The 22389-nt window shown below is 35.3% G+C and overlaps 1 protein-coding gene across 1 annotated transcript; it reads left to right on the top strand.

The window, feature by feature from the left end:
• The first annotated feature begins 16661 nt into the window (after positions 1–16661).
• LOC107907905 (uncharacterized) lies at positions 16662–18002 on the top strand. The gene has a single exon (XM_016835208.1). The coding sequence runs from the start codon at positions 16662–16664 to the stop codon at positions 18000–18002; it is 1341 nt and encodes a 446-aa protein (XP_016690697.1).
• The last annotated feature ends 4387 nt before the right edge of the window (positions 18003–22389 follow it).

Below are 22389 nucleotides of genomic sequence, written 5' to 3' on the forward strand. Positions count from 1 at the left end.
ATACTTTATATTGATACGACACTATTTGACATATATCATGTCAACAAATAATTTAAAACATGAGGATTGTCATGCGTGCTACCATATTTAAAACATTAACGTTTAGTCAATATTTTTGTTAAAAAGCAACAATTCCACACTTTTTGATAGTTGATGTTCAAATTCAACTCTTTTTAAAAGATTGATGGTTAAATTTAATAAAAAAAAAGAATAAGAGCCAATGTGACAAAAAAATGTAAGCATTAAGGGCTAAAATTGTTATTATTTCATTTAAAAATAAATTATTTTTCAAAAAGGATATGGTACAAATCCTATGCTAATATGTGTTCTTAACAAGTTTTCTTACCCGTGCAATGCATAGGTTTTGTTGTATGTATCAATTAAATTTATATTAAAATTATTTAATAATATTTATAAATTTTATGATTGATATTATAAATATATTTAAATCATTTTATATTTTTTATTTTGAATTCAATATTTAATTTGAAAAAAAGTATGATATATACAATTTTCTAAATTAAACATATATGCAAAAGTATTTATGAAGTCTATTATTTTTTTATTTATAAAATCTATTTATAATAAATGCTTTAATTTTTTTAGTGTTATTAAGTTTGTTTTTATTTTTTTAGAAACTTGTTTTTAATTTTTTTTAAAGTTTAAATTTAGTATTTCATTTTGAAAATATTTTCACATCTCAAAATTGGGCATAGAAGAAAGAGGAATAAAATTTAGCTTTTATTTTTTTTAAACATAAGGTAAAAGAACTTAAAATGCCTTAAATAATATTTTTGTTAATTAAATAACAAGAATGACCTTGTTGATTTAGTGGTAAGGCATAAACTTACCCATAGGTCTCAAGTTCAAAATCTCTTACGTGCATTCAATAAAAAAATTATTTTTCTATTTTTACCCCATGGAAGTGTCGAATTTTCAAAATAGCCCAGCCAAAAACTATTTTTCAATGTAGTCCTTATTTTGAAATAGTCCTAATCTTACATGAATTCTTAAAACCTATTTCAATTAGGGAAAGAAAGTTTTATAAATAGCAAATTTCATTTAAACCTTAGAATTTTCACCTAACAAATTTTCAAGAAAAACACCCTCAAGTTCTTACCTTTCCAAATCAGCTTTCAAGAAAATGAATCAAAGTTTTCAAAATCATCACTCTCCCTCAAGTGGATCGTCAACCTCCTCTTCCAACTAAGGTTTTTGTGTTTCCTAAAAATAGGTGTGGGATCTAAACCTAAATCTTTGTGTATAATTGAAAATATTAGGAAGTAGAGAATTAGTATAAGCGAACCCAGTTAGATCCCCCTGTATGTGCGAAACTGTGTCGAACCCCCTATAGGTGCAAGCCCATATGCGAGCCAGTGTGTGAGCCACTGTATGTGCGAGGTTGTGTGCAAAACCCCAAAAAGGTGAACCACATGCATGTAAACCCTTGTATACGAACCTATGTGCAAGTTTGTATAGGAATAAGTACATAAACTCACTAAATAAACATGCAAACCCCTAGGGTATTATGTGCGACCTTAAATTCTTGCACATGCGAGGCATATTATTATAGTGAGCCTATATGTTGTTACATGTGAGCTTATATGTTATTATATGCAAACCCTATATGTGTCATATACAAGCTATGCCATGTGAACCCATGTGTTAATATTATACGAACCCTATATGACTTTCCTGCGAACTCGTGTGCCAATATAATGCGGAACCTATACATGTGAACCCCCTTTATATGCGAACCCCCTTGTATGCGAGCCGCTTTTGCACGTGAACACCCTTGGTATGGGAACCCCTTATAGTGACCCCACATGCATAAACATATAGGATTTCATATGCAAACCCTATATGAAAAACATGCAAACCCCTAATTAATATGTACAAACCCCATATTATGGTGAATGCGAGTTAGAATATTACATGTGAACCGCTTATGACTTACCTAAGTCATGATATGCGAACCCTAAACTGATATTACATACGAACCCCTAGGTTATTAAATGCAAATCCTAAGTATTTAATTATGTGAACCTATATGCTATAATATGTGAGCCATGTAATGTAAACCCTAAGTACATGCAAGCTTATAGATAATAAGAACCCCAGGAAATAAGCGAACGCTATGCATGCGAGACATACGAACCCTAAATGTTTTATGCAAACCTCTGTGTTAACAGTATGCAACCCACAACATACGAACCCCAAACCTGCAAACCCTAGGTATGAACCTTGCACTCGTAAGCCTACCTGTGAACCTATATATGTGCTAGATAACTAGGCTTGTTAATTTACATGAAAATCCTACACATGTGTCACTGTTTATTTTACTTGCACAAATTATATGTGAGAAATTGATATGAATGAATACAAGAACACATGCCATTACATGCTAGTATGAAATATTGAATGTAGCACCAATTAATGACAAAATCATTACATATTAAGTATATATGCATAATTACATGAAAAATAGGTATGGAGGATGGAGGAGTTTCGTAGGAGACAGTGGTAATTAAGTCCATACCGAAAGTTAGTACTCCATGAAGTAGGCGACAGTGTCATCAAAATCAGATAAATAGAGATTGTAACATCCCGCCCGATGAAGGCCTTTTGTAATAGGAATAGTTAAGGGAAATCATGAAAGGGATAAGGTAGGACCAAACAAGAAATAAATGATATGGATGTACAAATATATGGATGTGGCGTATAGTCATAGAAGGGTACGATTGGAAAAATATTATTCGCCCAAATGCACTTATTGGCGTTTAGAGTGGGTGGACTCCAATACGAGAGTAAAGTAAGTAAGGATTTCATGTTTGATTACTATGAGTGGTGAAATGAGACTTATGGTTATGTAAAATAACCTTTAGGATGTGAGTTCACACTAGTGGCATAGTACACCCTATAGTCATTATGGTTCCGTGCCAGCTAAATTGTGAGGAAAGCTGGTTAGAAATTAACTGAATATGAACTAAAAGGGGTAATCGAATTTACTAAAGGAGTAATCGAGTAAGTTCTTAGAGGTGACAGATTTTGATAGGGCCACTCAGTTTTTATGTGATGTTTACTAAGTTCCCATAGAGAGTTAGGTTAAGTTAAAAGGACACTCCGGTTGGGTTAACAAAAATGAAATCTTCTTTCTCTTTTTAAAATTTGAAAAACAAAATGTAATAGGCCAATTTTGCCCGACCAATTTTGGCCGGCCCACCATAAACCAAAAATAATAAAATACATAAAACCAAATAAACAACAACCTATTTACAAAATGCATCAGGCCCAAGTTTACAAACCCAAATGGCCTAAATCAATGAAAACCCTAATGGCCCGATAAGCCCCAAAACCTAAACAGTTTTCAAAAAAAACAAAGAAACCTAACCTGGCGTCGCACGCCCCCATGTTAGCTTGCTAGAGCCCCGAGGTCTACCACCGTCAACTGCCTCCGTCCCTTCGATTGACTCCAAGGACACCTGAAAAAAAAAGAACAATGACAATAAGCAAAAATAGTAGAAAAAAAATAAAAAATTTATGAAATGGCTATAAAAGCCATGGAAATAGATTGTAAAAGGGACTTTTTTTAAAAATAAAAAATAGACACAAAGAAAGCAATCAAAAACAGAGAAAAATTAAATACAAAAAAAAAACAAAGAGTTAACAAAGGTAGTTTTTTTAATCTCGTCTAAAATAGAAAATATAAAAAAAGTAAAAAGGCTCGATTTTCACTTGCGGCATTTTGTCTTCGTTACACCCAAAAAAGGCTCGATTTTCATCTTTTTTTTCCTTTTTTTTAAAAAAACCATAAGAAACCGAAAGGTTTCATCTTTTTATATTTATTTTCGAACTTTGGATCATTTTTTGGGATTTTGACCCCATATTCGTGCTCGACACAAAAAAGGACTCGAAAGGGAGTCTTTTTTGATTTTCGGCCACCGGAGGCAACGATCTCTGTTGCCGATGACTGGCGGCCACGAAGGGACTTGCCGGTCCTGTGATCGGAGGGAAGAGCAGCTTCGTAGAAAAAATGAAATGAAAAGAAGGATTTTTATTAAACTGATTCAAAATGAATTTTTTAAAAGATTTTCTACTTATATAACCCCCAAAAACGGTGTCGTTTTGAGCTTAAGCTTCAAATGCCAAAACAATGTCGTTTTGACGCAACCCAAAATCCAACCTAAACCACTCCTAGGATTCGTGTGTTTTTCTTGGGGGATATTTGTGCCTTTCATCCTTCCGCTTTTGTGGCTTGTTTCAACCTAGTCTTATCTTTTTTTTTATTTTGCCTTTTAATTTAATTTTACTTTCATTTTGGTCTTTGGCCATTTTAAAAGATGGGTACCTAAAATGGTGTCGTTTCAGTCGACTCGAAACCTGACACGATTTCTAGGCAGGATCTGCGAGTTTTTGTGATTAGGGTATAATTGCTACCCTAGTCCTTTCACTTTTTAGACGGTTTTCAATTCAGCCCTATTTCTTTTTTTAATTTTACCCTTAATTTTATTTTTCTTTCATTTTGGTCCCTATGGAATGGTGCGTTTAGGGAGTTTGGGATAATTTCCTATTTAGCCCCTATTTCTTTTTGCGCATTTCATTTTAATCCTTTATTTTGTTTTATTAATTATTTTATTATTATTTACAATTCATACCCCCTAATTTCATTCTGATTTCAATTTAATCCTTAGCCTACTTAATTTCAATCCTTTTTATAAGATGTTTTATTCATTATTTTATTTGTTTATTTATTATTTTTTCAACCTTCTTCCATAATTAAAATTTATTTACTTATATTCCTTGTATGTGCTTTTATATTTTATTATTATTGTTATTATTATTATTATTATTATTATTATTATGCATATTAGTGATATGATAATGGATACGACGTGATTGCCACCATTATTACTATAAACTGGTTGCATATTTGTTATTCGCTAGCATGGCATCTTTATTTTACCTTTCATTCATTTTTATTTCATTTATTGATTCGTTTTTCTTTCTAATTTCATTTTATTTTACCCCTCAATATTTTTTTTATCTTACTAATTACCATGCCGTCATACATTTATTTTCACACTATGCCTAGATACATTAAATGAATATCATAAAAAATATATATTGTCATTTATCTAACTTATGGAAAGTACATAAAAAGAGGCAATGTCAATCATTTTGGGATTAAAAAGTTGTGTTTCTAACTTACGGAATATGACTTCTTTCTAAAACTGAAATAGTCGAATATCTATTCCAAAAATATCAAAACGAGATTTAAGTAACGATTAAAACAGTGATTATTCTGGTTTTCGAAAACTAAAGGCGACGTGTCCTAACTTACGGGGCATGATCCTTCTTCTCGATTAATTTGGAATAAAGCCTTTTCTATTAAAATATCTTAATACAAAGGGATCACATCTTAAATTCTCTTCAAATTTTCAATTTTCGACACTAAAGACATCAAGTAATTAATTAGGTATCAATTTTTGGGTGTAACGAGGGTGATAATCCTTCATCATCTGTAACTGACAGCTGAACCCATTTTTTGGATTTTGTAAACCGAAAAACATTGTTTTAGTAAATCAAACCTCTTATTAAAACGATCAAATTATGAGGTGACCCGATCACACCTCCTAAAAGTGATTGGTGGTTACTCTATTTTTTTCATTTTTTAAAAGTAAAATTTGATTTCAAAAAAAAGGTTTCGACAGCTTGGCGACTCCACTGGGGAGTAAAATAAGAAGTCAAGCCGCGAGTTGATTACTTTTTGGTCTTTTTGTCGAAAATTGATAATTTGGTTTAAATTTACGATTCCTTTATTGCATTTCACCATTCATGTTTTGATATCTCGAGTTGTATAGCGATCTAGTATCTCTGTTTTATTGGTTTGAAAGTTTCTTTTTGTGTGTTTTTCGCGTATTACATTGCATAACAGTTCGGTTTTGCCCTTCTTAAGTGGGAGTGAGAAACTATTCCTTTGTGAGGCCTTTACCTCCGTATAAAATAGTGGATCGCTTTCAGGATACATCCATACCTATGTCTTTGTGAGATCTTCATCTCCGTATAGCCATATGGAAATGTATTCCTCTGAATTGAACTCGATCTGTATGAGCCTATAATGGGTGAGGATCGAGAAATCTGTCGTTTCAGGTACTCTTACTTTAGAACTGAACGCATATAATGAGCACTAAGAACTTACCCTAGGTAGAACCACACCAAACCCCTAGTGGTCATACGAATAGGTGTTCTATTTATTATTTCTTGCTTGCTTTAAATTCTAGCTTTGTATGAAATGTACTGACTTGTTTCATTTTGTTTTGACTGTGATTGCATTGCATTTTCATCATAGAAAAGGGTGTTGATTCACGTTTAGTTGATAAATAGAGAGCTTGTCATGGAAAATAGATTTCTTCATAAAGTGGAAGACAATGCGGCCATTCGAATTGTAATAGCCCGAATTTGGGGCTAGTCGAAATAGTGGTTTTGGGACCACAAATTCGACGAGAAAAAAAATTATTTTCATTATATTTTTATGGTATACGATTTCACAAATTGATTTTGTGAATAATTCGTTCGAAAATTTTGACGTTTGGGCACTCAATTTGGTCAAAAGGACTAAATTGTAAAAAGTGAAAAAGTTGAGTTCTATATGTTAGAGGTGTCCAATTGTTATGAAATTTTAAATTGGAGGTCTTTATATGGTAATTAGACCATTTTTTAAGTTGGTGGACAAAAATGGGCATGGTTAGGGATGTTTCAAAAGTTTTTCATTAAGGGCATTTTGGTCATTTAGTTATTAAAATGAATTAAAAACAAAATTAAAAGCCAATTTTTGTCCATCTTCTCCATAAGGCCGAATTTAACAAGGGGGAAGCCATGGTTAGGGTTTTCAAGCTTCCAAGCTCGATTGTAAGTCTGTTCTAGCCCCATTTTTAATGATTTTTACGTTTTTAAAATCCTCGTAACAAGATCTAGCTATTTCTACCATTATTTTGAACTAGGGTTTGTGTTTAAACATTTACCCATGAATGATATGCATGTATTTTGATGTTTTATGGAAGAATATGAATGTTTAGGGTGTGATGAACGTCTTTTACTAAGTGATTTTCGATGAAAATGTCTAAAAGGATTAATTTTGTAAAAGTTATAAAATATGTCACAAGTGTGTGAATAAGTGAGTATTGTGAACTGCTATAGTTATGAAAATGGTTTAGCTAGGCCTAAAATACAAGGAAATTGAATAAAAATTATTTTATGAGACTAGGGGCAAAATCATAATTTTGTGAAACTTTAGGGGCAAAAACATAATTTTGCCAAAGTATGATTTTTGGACTGGAATGAATAGTGTGAATGTTATATAAGTTAAATGTATTGTTATAAATCAAGAAAGACGAGAAATTGAAATTGAACGATAAAAAGAAAAGTGAGAAAAAGTGAAAAATTCCCGAATGAACCTTTGGAATAAAAATGGATACGAATGAAGTGACAGAAATGATCACATGTGTGGCACGGATTGTGTGTAAGCCACTATGTAAAAGTGAAAGTGATGGTCACGTGTGTAGTACTATGGCAGGCTACTACGTGTACCGGAATGATAGGTCGCATGTGTAGTACTATTTGCAGGCTACTATGCGTACCGGATAGTTTTAATCACGTGTGTAGTACTATGTGCAGGCTACTATGTGTATCGAATGGTAATGGTCACATGTGTAGTACTATGTGCAGGCTACTATGTGAATCGAACATCATTGATTAGTAAGGTGGTTGCTATGTGCTGATTCCACCAGACATCATTGATTAATAAGGTGGTTGCTATGTGCTGAATCCACCGAGTATCTGTTATTATTCCGAAGTCTTCATCGGGAAATTGACTAAGTGTAATTGAATAATATAGGTGTGGAATTGAATTGAATATCGACTTAGAAATGGAAAAGTAAATTTTGAATTGAATTGTGATTGAAAGTGAAAAAGTGAAATTATGAAAGAGTAGCAACAAAATAGTTTAGACAACAACAGTTGTGTGACTTTGAAAAATCACCAAAAATGGTGAAAATTGAATTAGAGTCTGAATAATATATGAAATTTAAGCTAAATGAGTCTATTTTCACATAAAAGAAATAGAGTAAGCAAAAGAGTTACATATTTTAAGATATTTGAAGTTTATTTTGATAGAGGCAGAATGAGTTTGGAATCCCCTTTCTGACTTTGGAAAATTGTAAAAAATTGTAAAAAAATAATTATGGGATAAAGTTTATATGTTTAGAATCTTTAGTGAACTTGTTTTCAAGAGAAACAAACAGAAACAATATTCAAATTCTGTACAATGAGATAATTAATTTTTAGTGAAGAGAGGTTAGAACTATCGTGCAGTGAAATAGGGGAACTTTAAAGAATAAATTTTACTATTTGGATAAACCAAAAATTCTAAAAATTTTATGGTAAGAAGATATATGAATCTAGTTCGGGGTAAAATTTACGGATATTAATTTGAAGTTCTGAAGCTCTAAGGAAAAATAATTTAGTGACTCTAAGTCGAATAGATAGCTTTGAATATACATGTGAGTGAATAGTAAAATTGTAGTTAATGTTGTTTAAGTGTGTTATGTACATTAAGGATGTGGAATGGAGAGGAGGAGGAGGAAAATTGGAAGAACATATGAATGATTTGTGTATAATTGGCCATATGCTCGATTATAATCGATAAACAATTGAAAAGAAATGATGTTTATAATTGTGCATTATTAGTTATGGTTAAAGTTCATGTGAGAAAATAAAGTTTCATAGTATGTGTATGTGGTATATTTGGTATATGATTTGGTATGTAGCAATGTCATAAATAGTTTATGAATTAACTCATGTTGGTAAGTTTGATACATAACTAAATGTGGTGCTTATCCATGCTTATAATGCTTATACTATATGTTTATTTGGCTGCCATATTTGGTGTGTATGCTTAGGCTTTGACCAAGTTGTGGCTAGATTACACCACATTAAATTGATAAAATTTTGCATTGAGATGGTAAATGCCTAGATGGAAATATGCTTATGATCATAAAAGGGTGGTAAGGTTTAAAGTTTGCAATCTTTATGAAAATGGTTTATCATGTGTTTAGTCTTCAAAAAAAGACTAGCTTGCGACTATGGTTGAGTGTAATGTTTATATCTTGTGTAATATGGATAGGAAACGAGAGTGGAAAGGAAATGAAATACTAAGTTCATGCTTGAAATGTAAAATGACGCAAAAAGGGGGCGTTAAGTTAAACGATAAATATGTATTAGTATTGAACTTAATGAAATTGAACTGTACGCGAATTAAATGGAAATTGCAAATGATATGATTTGAATTAAATGAATTATTGTGGTATTGAAATGTATATTGGATTGAGAAATTGAATTGAATCTTGAACGTGAGAATCGTGAATTAAATGAAATAGAAATGAAGTATTGAATTGCATGAGTATGTATTGGGTCTCAGAAGCCCTATTTGTTACAAATATAGTGTTTTAAAGTTATAACATGAAGATTTATAAAAGCATATTAAAAATTTGAAGAGTTTAAATTTGAATGAAATTTTATAACTCGGTTTAACATGTTTATAAGTGTATGTGTTCTGGTAATGCCTCGTACCCTATTCCGGTGTCGAATACGGGTAAGGGGTGTTACACGAATATGGTCCGAGAAGACACAACAAGAGAAGGGTAACAGCCTGACGGAGGGGTATGTGTCAGAATTATGGGATTTCACTCACATCAGTATGACTCAGAATAATCTCCAAGAGTTGAAAAAGGTATGAGACCAATAGGATAACGAAACCAAGCAGTTATTTTACTGTAACTATGGTGATTTGCCTTATTTACTCGATGTCAAAGTGGATAAGCACTTATTACGAGCTTTGGCCCAGTATTGGATTCCCGCCTATAGTTGCTTTACTTTTGGAAAGGTAGACTTGGTGCCCACCGTAGAAGAGTACACAACTCTGCTTCGTTGCCCAAGGATCCAAGCCGACAAAGCTTATTCTAGAGCCACCAACATCTCAACTTTTTTAAAGAGGCTAATGAGCATAACAGGGATAAGTGAGCAATAGGTTGTGGCCCGGATTAAACAAAAGAGAGATAGTAAATGCATCTCTTGGAAAAGTTTGTGGGATTTGATCTTGGCACATCCGGATACAAAGAAAAGGGTTGATGTCTTCGCTTTGAGTAGTTACGGGTTGGTTATTTTCCCCAAAGCACTAGGGCACATAGATGAGGCAGATTCAGATCTATTTGATCGGCTTGACAAAAGGGTTACGCCCATCCCAACAATTTTGATTGAAACTTTCAGATCTTTGAGTGCATGCCGAAGAGCGAGTGAAGGAAGATTTGTCGGGTGTGCACAAATTTTGCTAGCCTAGTTTCACAGCCACTTTTAGAAGTTAGAAAATGTCTCTTATCGAGTATTCTTTGAGAACTACTCTCCGTTGAAAGAATTCGTGGCTACACCAAGGCGGGATGACATTTCAGAAGAAAAATGGATGGCAATTCTCCAGAGTCTCCAAGGCGAAGACGTTGAATGGAGGGCCCCTTAGATGATCCCTGATGAGATTTTGTACCAATGTGGAGACTTCGATTAGGCCCCTCTACTCGGGATATAGAGAGCTATTGGATATGCCCCCTACTTGTATTGAGGCAGTATAGGTCAAGGCAGTTTATATCGGCAATGCAAGGGTTGACTCAGTGTGAGTTTGCATACAATGGTGATAATTACAAGAAAAAGGTTCATGAAATATCAAACACTTGGAACCAAACCTACAGAATGAAAAGATTTGTCACAAATTCCATGACAACTCTCGAATATGATTGGTGGTGGGGCAAAAGAGTCAATGACAATGTCCCATTGTCAAATCAAGAAAACACTCGGCCGGTAGAAGAAAACTTACAAGTGATCCCGTCTGAGTTGGAAATAATAAAGCAAGACTTTGAAAATAGGAGTTCGGAGCTGGGGAAAAAGATAGAATAGTTGGAAGAGGAAAAGATGCAGCTAGGATTAGACGTCGACGTCTAGAAGTTAGAAGCCGGGAAAATGAGAAATGGAAAGAATAAGACTGGGGAAGACTTGGATAATCTAAAAACATATTATAAGAAGTTGCGTTTGTCGATAAGGACTACTGGGTTGGGTAAAACATCGAAGCAATGTCAGCAATAAATCAAAGAAGAAAATATTAGAATTGATCGGTGGGAAAAGAAATTTCAAGATGCTAAACTTCGAGAAGATGCTCTAGAAAGGGATTTGTTAGAAAGATAAAATGAAAAAGTTGGATTAAGAGCCCGGGTAGTAGAATTAGAAAGGTCTCTGCATCAATATCGTAGTCACAACTCTGCAATTGAGTTGAAAGGAAACCTAAATAAGATTGAAAAGTTGAAGAGAAAGATAGAAGAGCTCGAGACTGTACTGTAAAATTGCGAACTTCGAGTTGAAATTCTTAAACTGAATAATGAACACTGGAAAGAGCAATTCCAACGCTCTCAAGGTTAGATTAGAGATAGAGATCACATCATGGGCGAAGCTGTGACTCAAGTATGGGAAGTAGCCGATCACTTGCAAACCCTAGCGGTTCAAGCTGACATGCTAAGCTTAAAATACGAATCAAAATCAGATCGGGGCCGAGAATTAGCTTGGCTTCTTAGTAAAGTCAAGCTTTGAGTATTAGGGTAAGGCCGTATATGTAAAATGTATACGTTTTATGTAAAGAGATTCATTTTCTAGTAAAGTTATTCTAGTAGAATTGACTCAGAATCAATGCCTCTTTTTGCATTCATGTTATTCATCAGCATTACATTTAATCATATGCATTAAATTTCATAAAAAAACCCTAATTAATTGAAATTATGACAGTTACTCTGGAAACCAACAAGAATTTGCCAACAGAATATCGTTACAGTACCCGCTGTAAAACTAAAGCCATGGATCAAAGGTTAGAGAGATTGAAACAAATTCAGAAAGAAATGCAAGATCAGTTGCAAGTGCAGCTACAGGAACAATTGGCCAAGGTATAGTAGGACATGAGAGATCAAATACAAGAGTCCCAACGAAGCATGATAAGCCAGTTGACCCAGTTGCTGGCCGGAGGGACTAAAAAAGGGAAAAGTACTGTAAATAACTCTGGGGATGTTAATGAAGACCCTATATACCCCCAGGCTTTACCCTAGTAAATGTCCAAGCCCAACCAGATACATATCCGCGAAGAGTACCCATTACCATAAGACCACAGCAATACCAAGCCGACATCGTTGAATTGCCCTATAAGTTCAGGTTTCAATCCTGAGGATAATTCAACCAACCCTGTCAATCTAGATTTGGATGACATGGTGAAAATAGATAGAGCAAGAATAGAATTGCTGAAACAGCTAGAAGATCGTTGCAAGTGGTTGGAAGAGAAATTCAAAGCTATGGAGAGTGTCGACTACCTTTGCGGGGTTGATGCTAAGGAGCTGAGCTTAGTCCCAAATCAAGTGCCCCTACCAAAATTCAAAACTTCATAATTATAAAAATACAACGGGACTAGTTGTCCTGAAGCCCATATCACAATGTTCTACCGAAGAATGACGGGGTACGTCAATAACGACCAATTGTTAATCCACTACTTTCAGGATAGTTTGATCGGGTCGACTGCCAAGTGGTACAAGCAGCTAAGCATGCCAAAATCAACTCATGGAAAGATTTGACACAAGCTTTCATGAAACAATACAGCCATGTGACCGACATGACACCCGATAGAATTATGTTGCAAAACATGGAGAAGAAGCAAAGTGAAAACTTTAGGCAATACGCTCAGAGATGGAGAGAGGTTGCAACGCAAGTTCAACTACCTCTTCTGGAGAAAGAAATAATAATGCTTTTCATAAATACTTTGAAAGCCCTGTTCATGAACCATATGGTGGAAAGTGCTACCAAGAGCTTATCAGATATAGTAATGTCCAGAGAAATGATTGAAAATGCAGTAAGGAGTGGGAAAATAGACGAGGGGGAGAACGCTAAAAGATCAGCCCCGATAAAGAACGAAAATGAAATCAACATCGCGAGTATGTATAATAAAGGTTATTCAAAACCAGTCACTGTAAGCCAACCAATGACCGTAAAAACCAATCGTCAAGGCCCTTGAAGGCAAGAATCTAACTCAAGACCAAACACAGAAAAACTCCAGTTTACACCCATCCCGATGACATATAGGGAGTTATATCAAAATTTGTTTGATACGCATGTGGTATCCCATTTTACTTGAAACCCATGCAACCTCTGTTCCCAAAATGGTATCATGCGAATGCTCAATGTGAGTACTACGAAGGAATAACGAGACACTTAATTGAGAACTGCACTGCATTTAAAACGCTGATTGAAAGGTTCATCAAGATGGGGATCGTAAAGTTTGATGATCCATCGAGACCTAATGTGGCAAGAAATCCATTATCCAGTCATTCAAATTAAGGGGTGAACATGATAATTGAGAGTGAAGGAAAAAGGACCAAAACCGATGTGGCGGAAGTAAAAACCCCACTAAAATGGGTTTGGCAAAAAAAGATAGTGTTAAGTTCAATTTTGAGCTTAACTTCATTGATTACCTTAATTATTGATGCATTCTTAACTAATTAGTTTCTAATTAGCTCAATTTGCATTAAGAATATACTATGCGCTATTAATTTATTTTTGCTTCAAGCCGATGATTTAACGATATTTTAAGCCATGTTGCAAGGTAGGTTCATCGGATAGTTAGAATGAACCCAAATGAAGAAGCTGCTGGAGAAGGCTAGACAAATGCTTATTCTCTAAGTTGATGGGGTCAAAAATTCGAAGAAATTAATTCAGCCACAAAATACCTTGACAGCAAAGGCGAGGCTCGGTCCACCATAAGGCGCAATAGACCGACATCATGAAACCAGTCGGCAAGGGAATTTTTTTTAATTCTCTAATTCTTCTTCTTGCTAGCGGTGGCCAACTCTAATCAAATCAAGGGAATCCAATCAACCCTTGATAAGTTGAATTTAAGTAAAACTCTAGTAGGCTGGAGCTATTTTTATGCGACGGGTTGAGCTAAGATCAAGGGATAAGAACAGATTTTGTTTTAAATTATTGGAGGTTAATTTTATTCTATAAAAAGAGGGGAAGAAGCAACGTCGAGGGGAGAGATTTTTTGTAGGAATAATTCGGGTTACTCAGTCCAGGAATTTGTGAACCAGCACGCGCCGATCAAGCAGGTGGAAAGTAGTCCAAAAATTCAGCTCGTCGAGAGGAGGAAGGCTCGACACTTAAGAGCAGTTTCCCATACGAGATTGGGTCGAAATTCATGTTGTCTTCAATTAATTTCTGTTATGTTCTCCTTACTATGAGTGGCTGAATTATTTCCACTTAGTTAGACACTCATGAAGCTAAGTACAATTTGATTCAAAGACATGCTTTGTTCTAATTCCAAGTTCGGTATTCTTTAATTATTTGTTTTTATCGTTCAAGGGAATTTTCTAAATTAATTTGATTGATCACCTATTTAATTTAGGAATTTTCTTATAATCATCTAAGTGCAAACTGAGTAATCGAATTTCTTAATTAAACTTAGAATTTGTGATGATTAATTGGCCTGCAGCTAATTAAAACAACTAAGGATTTAATTTTAGAAGCCGCTGGTGGATTTTCTACGGTTAATGCTAGGTGAAGTCTCTAAAATACTAAATGCACCTTTAATAAGTCGATGAAGATATAATTAAAGGTAGGTTTTCAGTTATGAATGTTTTCTAATTGAATAAAAATTTAATGGAATAGAAAGTCGCTTCGTAAGGGATTTTTCAGCCTTGTTGCCGAATTAGTCTACTAAGATAATTTAAGGTGGCAAAGGACTTGTGCTTGGCGGATTAAGGAGTCAATAACTAAGCATTATTTCTTTTTATTTTGATAATTTTTAGCATTCATAATTGAAATTTAAACTTGTTCATTACTTAGGTTATTTTTAGCAAACATAGAAGCATAATCCCCCCTTTTTCTTTCTTGCATGCGTTTCACATTACCTTAATTTCAATTCTCTTCAAATAGGTTTAACGCAAGCTTCTTCATGGGATGATTCCCTATTTACTCTGTATTACCAGTTAATATTGGTTGAGTAGCAGATTTAATTCGGTAGTCATAACGACAGCTACCAAATTTGGCGCCGTTGCCGGGGAAGCGACGTAGTCAAATGTATTTGATTTTCAGAACTTATTTTGTTTTCTTGTTTCTGTTTATGCAGATAGGTTAATTCTTTTAGTATATGTTATTAAGGTACAGACGATGAACATTGAAGTTCCCTGTTAACATCACCGATCAGCAAGCCGAATCTCACAACCTCCACGTTGAGACTAACGATTTAGAGGACATTGACATGGCCAGCCAGACCTTGAAGCAATTGGCCGCACCTAACTTGGCTGCAAAACCACCATCTATCACTTATCCCACCCTTGATAGGCCATTAAAATTCAATTCAAGATTCCTGAATTTGTTGCCGAAATTCAATGGACTACCAGGTGAGGACCCTTACCGACATATTAATGAATTTATAATTACTTGTTCAACTATGCAACCAGATGGCATTGAAGAGGAACAAGTCAAGCTCCGAGCCTTTTCTTTCTCGTTACAAGGTTTGGCTAAGGACTGGTTATATTATATGCCACCGGGTTCATTTACGACTTGGACAGGGTTACATAAAGCTTTTGTGGAATTAAGCAGCTGGTAGGTGAGTCATTATATGAGTACTGGGAAAGATTTAAACGGTTATGTGCGAGCTATCTGCAATATCAGATTAGTGAGCAGCTTTTAGTACAATACTTTTATGAGGGGTTGATGCCACAAGATAGAGGAATGATTGATGAAGCGAGTGGAGGAGCACTGGTTGATAAAACACCTGAGTAAGCCCAAAATTTGATTGCTAATATGGCACAAAATACACAGCAATTCAGTCTCAGGGGGTCTGACTTTGGTAAACGAAGGGATGAGGGTCAATCGAGCATGATGGAGGCTCAGTTAGCTAATTTAACGGCTATGGTAAGCAAGTTGATGACTGGAAGTAATTCGAAAGCTTCACTATGTGGCATTTTTTGTTTGGAAGGACATACCATAGATATGTGTCCGACACTACAGGAAGGAGAAGCTAACACCGTTTTTCCAAATCAAAGAAGGTATGACCCATACTCAACTACTTATAACGAGGGATGGAGAGACCACCCTAATTTTAGATATCAAAACTGAGCCACACCCCCGGGATTTGAGCAGCAAAATTCCCGACCATATAATATGTCACTACAACCCCATCAAAACCTAGTACCGAAACTAAGACCCATACCATGCTTGAACAAATGATGGAGATGATGTCCGACCAAAAGAAGGAAACCGATGGAAGATTCCAAGCCTTGGAATCCGCCGTAAAGTAATTGCAAACTAGAGCCTCATCAACCGATGTTAACCTTTGGAATTTACAGGCACAAGTGAATAACCGATTACCATCACAACCAGTGGCAAATCCAAGGGATAATATTAGTGCCATAACTTTGCGAAGTGGGAAGGAATTAAGACCTATATTGAAAGAGGTCCAAAGCAACGATGAGGAGAGCGAGACCGAGGTACAAAAGATCTGATTCAGTGATAGAATAGAGGAGAATTTAGCCATGCCAAGGGCTGATGCGCAACTGTCACGGAAAGCCCCAAGGGAGGCAGAAGAATCGCACCTACAGCAGGCCACTGATTCGCGCAAGGCAGCAAGTTCTGAGCAGAAAGTGCAGGTCTTCGAGCTTCAAGTGGAAAAATGTTCGAACGCTAATGACCAGCAGCGTTCTTATGCGCCGAAAGCTCCATTTCCACAGCGCTTGAGGAAGGAAAAATTAGACAACTTCAATGCTAAAATTCTTGACACGTTTCGCAAGGTACAAGTTAATATTCCACTAATTAATGCAATTAAACAATTTCCTAGATATGCTAAGTTTTTGAAAGAATTATGCACATCTAAAAGGAAATTAATTGGAAATAAGAAGATTGGCTTAGGGGAAAATGTATCTGCGGTATTTCAAAATAAACTCCCACCTAAATGCAAAGATTCGGGAATGTTTTCGATACCTTGTAAGATAGGAGACCTCAAACTTGATAGAGCTATGCTTGATTTAGGAGCTTCTATAAATGTCATGCCTAGAAGTATCTATGACAAAGTACAATTAGGTTCATTAAAAGAAACAAGACTGATAATTCAACTTGCTGATAGGAGTAATGCCTACCTTGATGGCGTCTTAGAAGATGTTCTAGTACAAGTAAATGAGTTAGTCTTTCCAGCAGATTTCTACATTTTAGACATGGGACCTAATGATAATTCGATTGATGTAGCCTTACTTTTAGGTAGACCTTTCCTTAAGACCGCTAGAACAAAAATTGATGTATATAAAGGGAATTTAACTATGGAATTTGATGGTGAGATAATAAAATTTAATACATTTGATGCTATGAGATATCCCACTGATATTAATTCTGTGTTTGCCCTTGATGTAATTGATAATTTTGTTCAAGATGTTTATGAATTAGGAGAGGATGACGAGTTAAAAAGTGTTCTCGCTAAAAGCTTTTTTGATATCGATGAGCATGAATTTATCATTTCTGATTCTTTGTTTAATTCAGTTTGTGCATTAGACTCGCCTCAATTGACACATTTCAAGCCGATCTTCCCTAGCCTTACGGTGACTCATAAGCAAATTCCCTCACTGATTTCACCACCTAAATTGGAGTTAAAAGAGCTACCCGAAAATTTAAAGTACATCTTTTTAGGTGAAAATCAAACATTGCCATTAATAGTGTCAAATGCCTTAACCAAAATCCAAGAATCCAAGCTGCTTAGAGTTCTTAGGGAGCATAAAGAAGCCTTCAGTTGGACACTAGCCAATATTAGGGGACTTAGTATGACTTTATGCACACACAAGATAGCCTTAGAACCAAACCCAGTCGCTAAAAGAGACCCCCAACGCTGATTGAATCCACCGACGATGGAGGTGGTTAAGACTAAAATTTTAAAATGGTTAGGAGCTGACGTTATTTATCCTATAGCTGATTCAAAATGGGTAAGTCTGATTCATGTTGTCCCTAAGAAAGGGGGAACCACAATAGTTACCAACGAGGAAGGGTTAGAAATTCCTACAAGAGTGCAGAACGGTTGGCGGGTTTGTATAGACTATAGGAAGGTGAACAAAGCCACTAAAAAAGACCACTACCCACTCCCATTCATGGATCAAATGTTAGAAAGGCTAGCTGGTCGCTCACACTTTTGTTTCTTAGATGGCTATTCAGGTTATTTACAGGTACCCATCGCACCTGAGGATCAAGAGAAGACCACTTTCACTTGCCTGTTTGGAACTTATGCCTTCAAGAGAATGCCTTTCGAATTGTGCAACGCACCAACCACATTTCAAAGAGGTATAACGAGCATTTTTTTAGATTTTATTTCACATTTAATGGAAGTGTTTATGGATGATTTTACTATTTATGGTGATTCATTTGATCAGTGTTTACATCATCTTGTGTTAGTGCTTAGGCGTTGCATTGATACTAATCTGATATTAAACTTTGAGAAATTTCATTTCATGGTTGAGAAAGGTGTAGTGTTGGGGCATGTCATCTCCGCTAGAGGGTTAGAAGTTGACCAAGCCAAGGTTGAGGTGATTAAAAATTTACCCTACCCGAGTACTGTGAAAGGAATTCGATCTTTCTTAGGGCATGTAGGATTCTACCGTAGGTTCATCAAGAATTTTTCACAAATATCTTCATCTTTATGTGCATTACTAGGTAAGGATGTCACATTCGAATTTAATGAGAATTGTAAAAAATCTTTTGATGAATTAAAACTGAAATTGATCACGACACCTATCATTCAAGGACCAAATTATGCATTATCTTTCGAGATTCTATGCGATGCTAATGATAGGGCTGCTGGTGTGGCACTTGGGCAAAGAAATGGTAGAGAGTCTTACATTATTAGGTATGCTAGTGAACTATTAAACCCAGCTCAGTGCAATTATACCACAACTGAGAAAGAACTCTATGCCATAGTCTTTGCCTTAGAGAAATTTAGAGCGTATTTGTTAGGAGTCAAAGTCGTTTTTTCTGATCATAATGCTCTTGAATATTTGTTGCATAAAAAAGAAGCCAAGCCCAGATTGATTAGATGTATTTTGCTTTTGCAAGAATTCGACCTAGAGATTAAAGATAAGAAAGGTAAAGAAAACCTTGTGGCTGATAATTTGAGTAGGATAGAGACTGGGGACATGAGAAGTGAGCCAAGTGATTTATTTCCCGATGAAAAACTCTATAGTGTGTCTAGTGCTTGGCCATGGTATGCCGACATAGTGAACTACTTAGTGACTAAAGAGTTCCCCACGAATGCACCTAGGCACTTGAAAGAAAAAATTAGAAGTCAAGCCCGATTTTACTTATGGGAGGAGCCATACCTTTGGCCATTTTGTAGTGACCAAATAATTTGGTGTTGTGTTGATGATAGTAAGATAGAATCTGTGCTTAATTTTTGCCATTCTCGAGAGGGTGGGGGACATTTTGGACCTAAGAGAACAGTGCATAAGATCCTTGAGTGTGGGTTATTTTGGCCGACTATTCATAAAGACTCATACGCATTTTGTAAACATTGTGCATCATGTCAAAAAATCGGCAACTTAAGTAGTAGAAATCAAATGCCATTACATAATTTTTATGTTTGTGATATATTTGACGTGTGGGGTATTAATTTCATGGGGCCTTTTCCTTCTTCTTTTGGTTATTTATACATTCTTGTGTGTGTTGATTACTTGTCGAAATGGGTAGAAGCATTTCCAACTAGGACCGATGATGCTAAGTCTGTGGTGAAACTTTTTAAGACCAACATCTTAAAAAGATATAGAGTACTAAGGGCTATAATTAGTGACAAGGGAACCCATTTCTGTAGTCGAACCTTAAGAGCCTTATTTGCACAATATGGTGTCACCCACAAAGTATTGACAGCTTATCACCCTCAAACCAATGGCAAAGCCGAGAGTAGCAATAAGGAAATTAAGGGAATTTTAGAGAAGATTGTCAAGCCTAATAGAAAGGATTGGAGCCAAAGGTTAGATGAAGCATTGCGGGCTATCCGAACAGCTTACAAAACGCCAATAGGGATGTCGCCTTATAGGATTGTTTTTTAGAAGGCATGTCATCTTGCCGTAGAGCTAGAACATAGGTCATTTTGGGCTGTTAAGCAATGCAACTTGGATTATAGTTTGGCAGGTGAAGAATGCAAGTTGAAGCTACAAGAGTTGGAGGAGCTGCGCTTGGAGGCATATGAAAATTCGATCATCTACAAAGGTAAGTCGAAGGCATTTTGTGACTTAAAGCTGATTCGCAAAGAATTAAGGTGGGGGAGAAGGTACTACTATTTAATTCTAAGCTTAAACTGTTTCCCGGTAAGTTGAAATCAAGGTGGCTTGGACCGTTTATAATAACTGAAGTGCATCATCATGGGGCAATCGAAATTAGGAGCCTCGACACTAATAAAATTTTTAAGGTGAATGGTCACAGGTTGAAACATTTTCATGAAGGGGAGGAAGCAGCTTGGTTAGAGGAGATCAATCTTGAGGATCCATGAGGAATTGTGATGTCGAGCCAACGACTTCAAACAAAGGCGCTTGTGGGAGGCAACCCACTTATTCAGTGAAGTTTTTCTTTTATCTTTTACATTATTATTATTTATTTCCATTGGTAGTTTTTAATTTTCTTTTGCATTAGGGGCAATGCAAACATTAAGTATGGGGGAGAATCAATTCATTGATTTTCTAACATATTTGATGCTTGTTTTTAGCAGATTTCATGAATAAATTTTGTTAAATTTCTTGAGGAAAATTTTAAAATAAAAGAATGAATGTGTATTTTATGAATTCAAGTTGATTGTGGTTGTTGTATGTCGATTGGTTGGGTTAAATTTTGTTTTCAATTGAATGATTTTGGTTCGAAAAAAAAGAAAAAAGGAAAAAAAATTTTAAAAAAATCATTAGTCTGCTTAATTGATCAATCATGTGGTTCTTGTGAGGAGTTGAGCCTAGATAGTAAAGTTGGGACATCCATGCCAACGTAAAAGGATTATTCATTCATGTGTGTTTATTATTATCGACTGTCAATTACTCTAGAACTTGCTTTAGATCTTATTGAGTCTAGTAATACATTTGATTTACATTAATATGATTTAGGAGGCATAGGAATTAAGCCACGATTACCTATAAAAGCCGACCTTGATATTATCTCCAAGTAGTTAGCCAATTTGAAGCTGTAAATCCCCAATTTTTTTTACCTCTAGAAATTGGACCAAGCCTGAATCAACTCACCTTCTCTAGGCTAGTAAATTCAATTGGGAAGTTCATCTTGACCTCGACATATGGTGGGCTGTTGGAAGTACTGTTTGGAGTGGGTTTTAGCTGAAACTTGGGGCTAATTTGTAATTAAAAAAATGAAATGAAAAATGAGAGGAAAATCAGTAAGTGTAGCTTCTCTATTAAGCAAAATAATAGTCTAATGAAAGAAGTAATATGCGATCACATTGAAGGGAGACTGCCGAATCAGGGGGCAGGAAATCGAAATGATGAAGGGCTGGTTGAATCCGCCATCCGTATTTAGAAAAGAAAAAAAGAAGAAAAATAGGAGAGAATGATGACTCCCGAATGATGAATTTTACTAGCTTAAGAGAACTAGCTCCACCATCCAAATAAACCCCCCCGTCCTTAAACATTACCTTGGCCCCATTACAACCTTTGTCTAGCCTCAATCATATTTTTGGATTTTGTATGTGTTATGTTATAAGATAAGGTGGACAAGCAAGCCTATGGTGGTTAATTACTGTCGATTTCAATTTGAGAGCAGCATACTAGCCTAAACACATTAAGTGATGTGAGTTAAAACATTTTTTCCCTTTTCCGGAGAGGATTGATCAAGGAAGCATTCTGAAATTTTGATTTGTTTTGAAATAGTATTTGTGGATTTAAAGCAGATTTTTCTTTTCTTTGATGAACCAAAAAAATTTAGGATTGATGTTTCCAAAATTTATTCCAAGCATGAAAGATGCAACAATTCGTGATTCGACTTGAGTTCTTTAAATTTAGGATAATTCTATTTGCTTCGCTTCTTGACTCTTAGGAATTGCTCGAGGACGATCAATAGTTTAAGTATGGGGGAGTTTGTTAAGTTCAATTTTGAGCTTAACTTACTCCATTAATTACCTTAATTATTGACGCATTATTGACTAATTAGTTTCTAATTAGCTCAATTTGCATTAAGAATATACTATGCTCTGTTAATTTATTTTTGCTTCAAGCCGATGATTTAACGATTTTTAAGCCATGTTGC

Source organism: Gossypium hirsutum, chromosome D02 (genome assembly GCF_007990345.1).
Source record: "Gossypium hirsutum isolate 1008001.06 chromosome D02, Gossypium_hirsutum_v2.1, whole genome shotgun sequence".
NCBI lineage: Eukaryota > Viridiplantae > Streptophyta > Magnoliopsida > Malvales > Malvaceae > Gossypium > Gossypium hirsutum.

What these genes read in the sequence shown, in the direction of transcription:
- LOC107907905 (XM_016835208.1), top strand. Translation starts at nt 16,662, where the DNA reads ATGCCAAGGGCTGATGCGCAACTGTCACGGAAAGCCCCAAGGGAGGCA.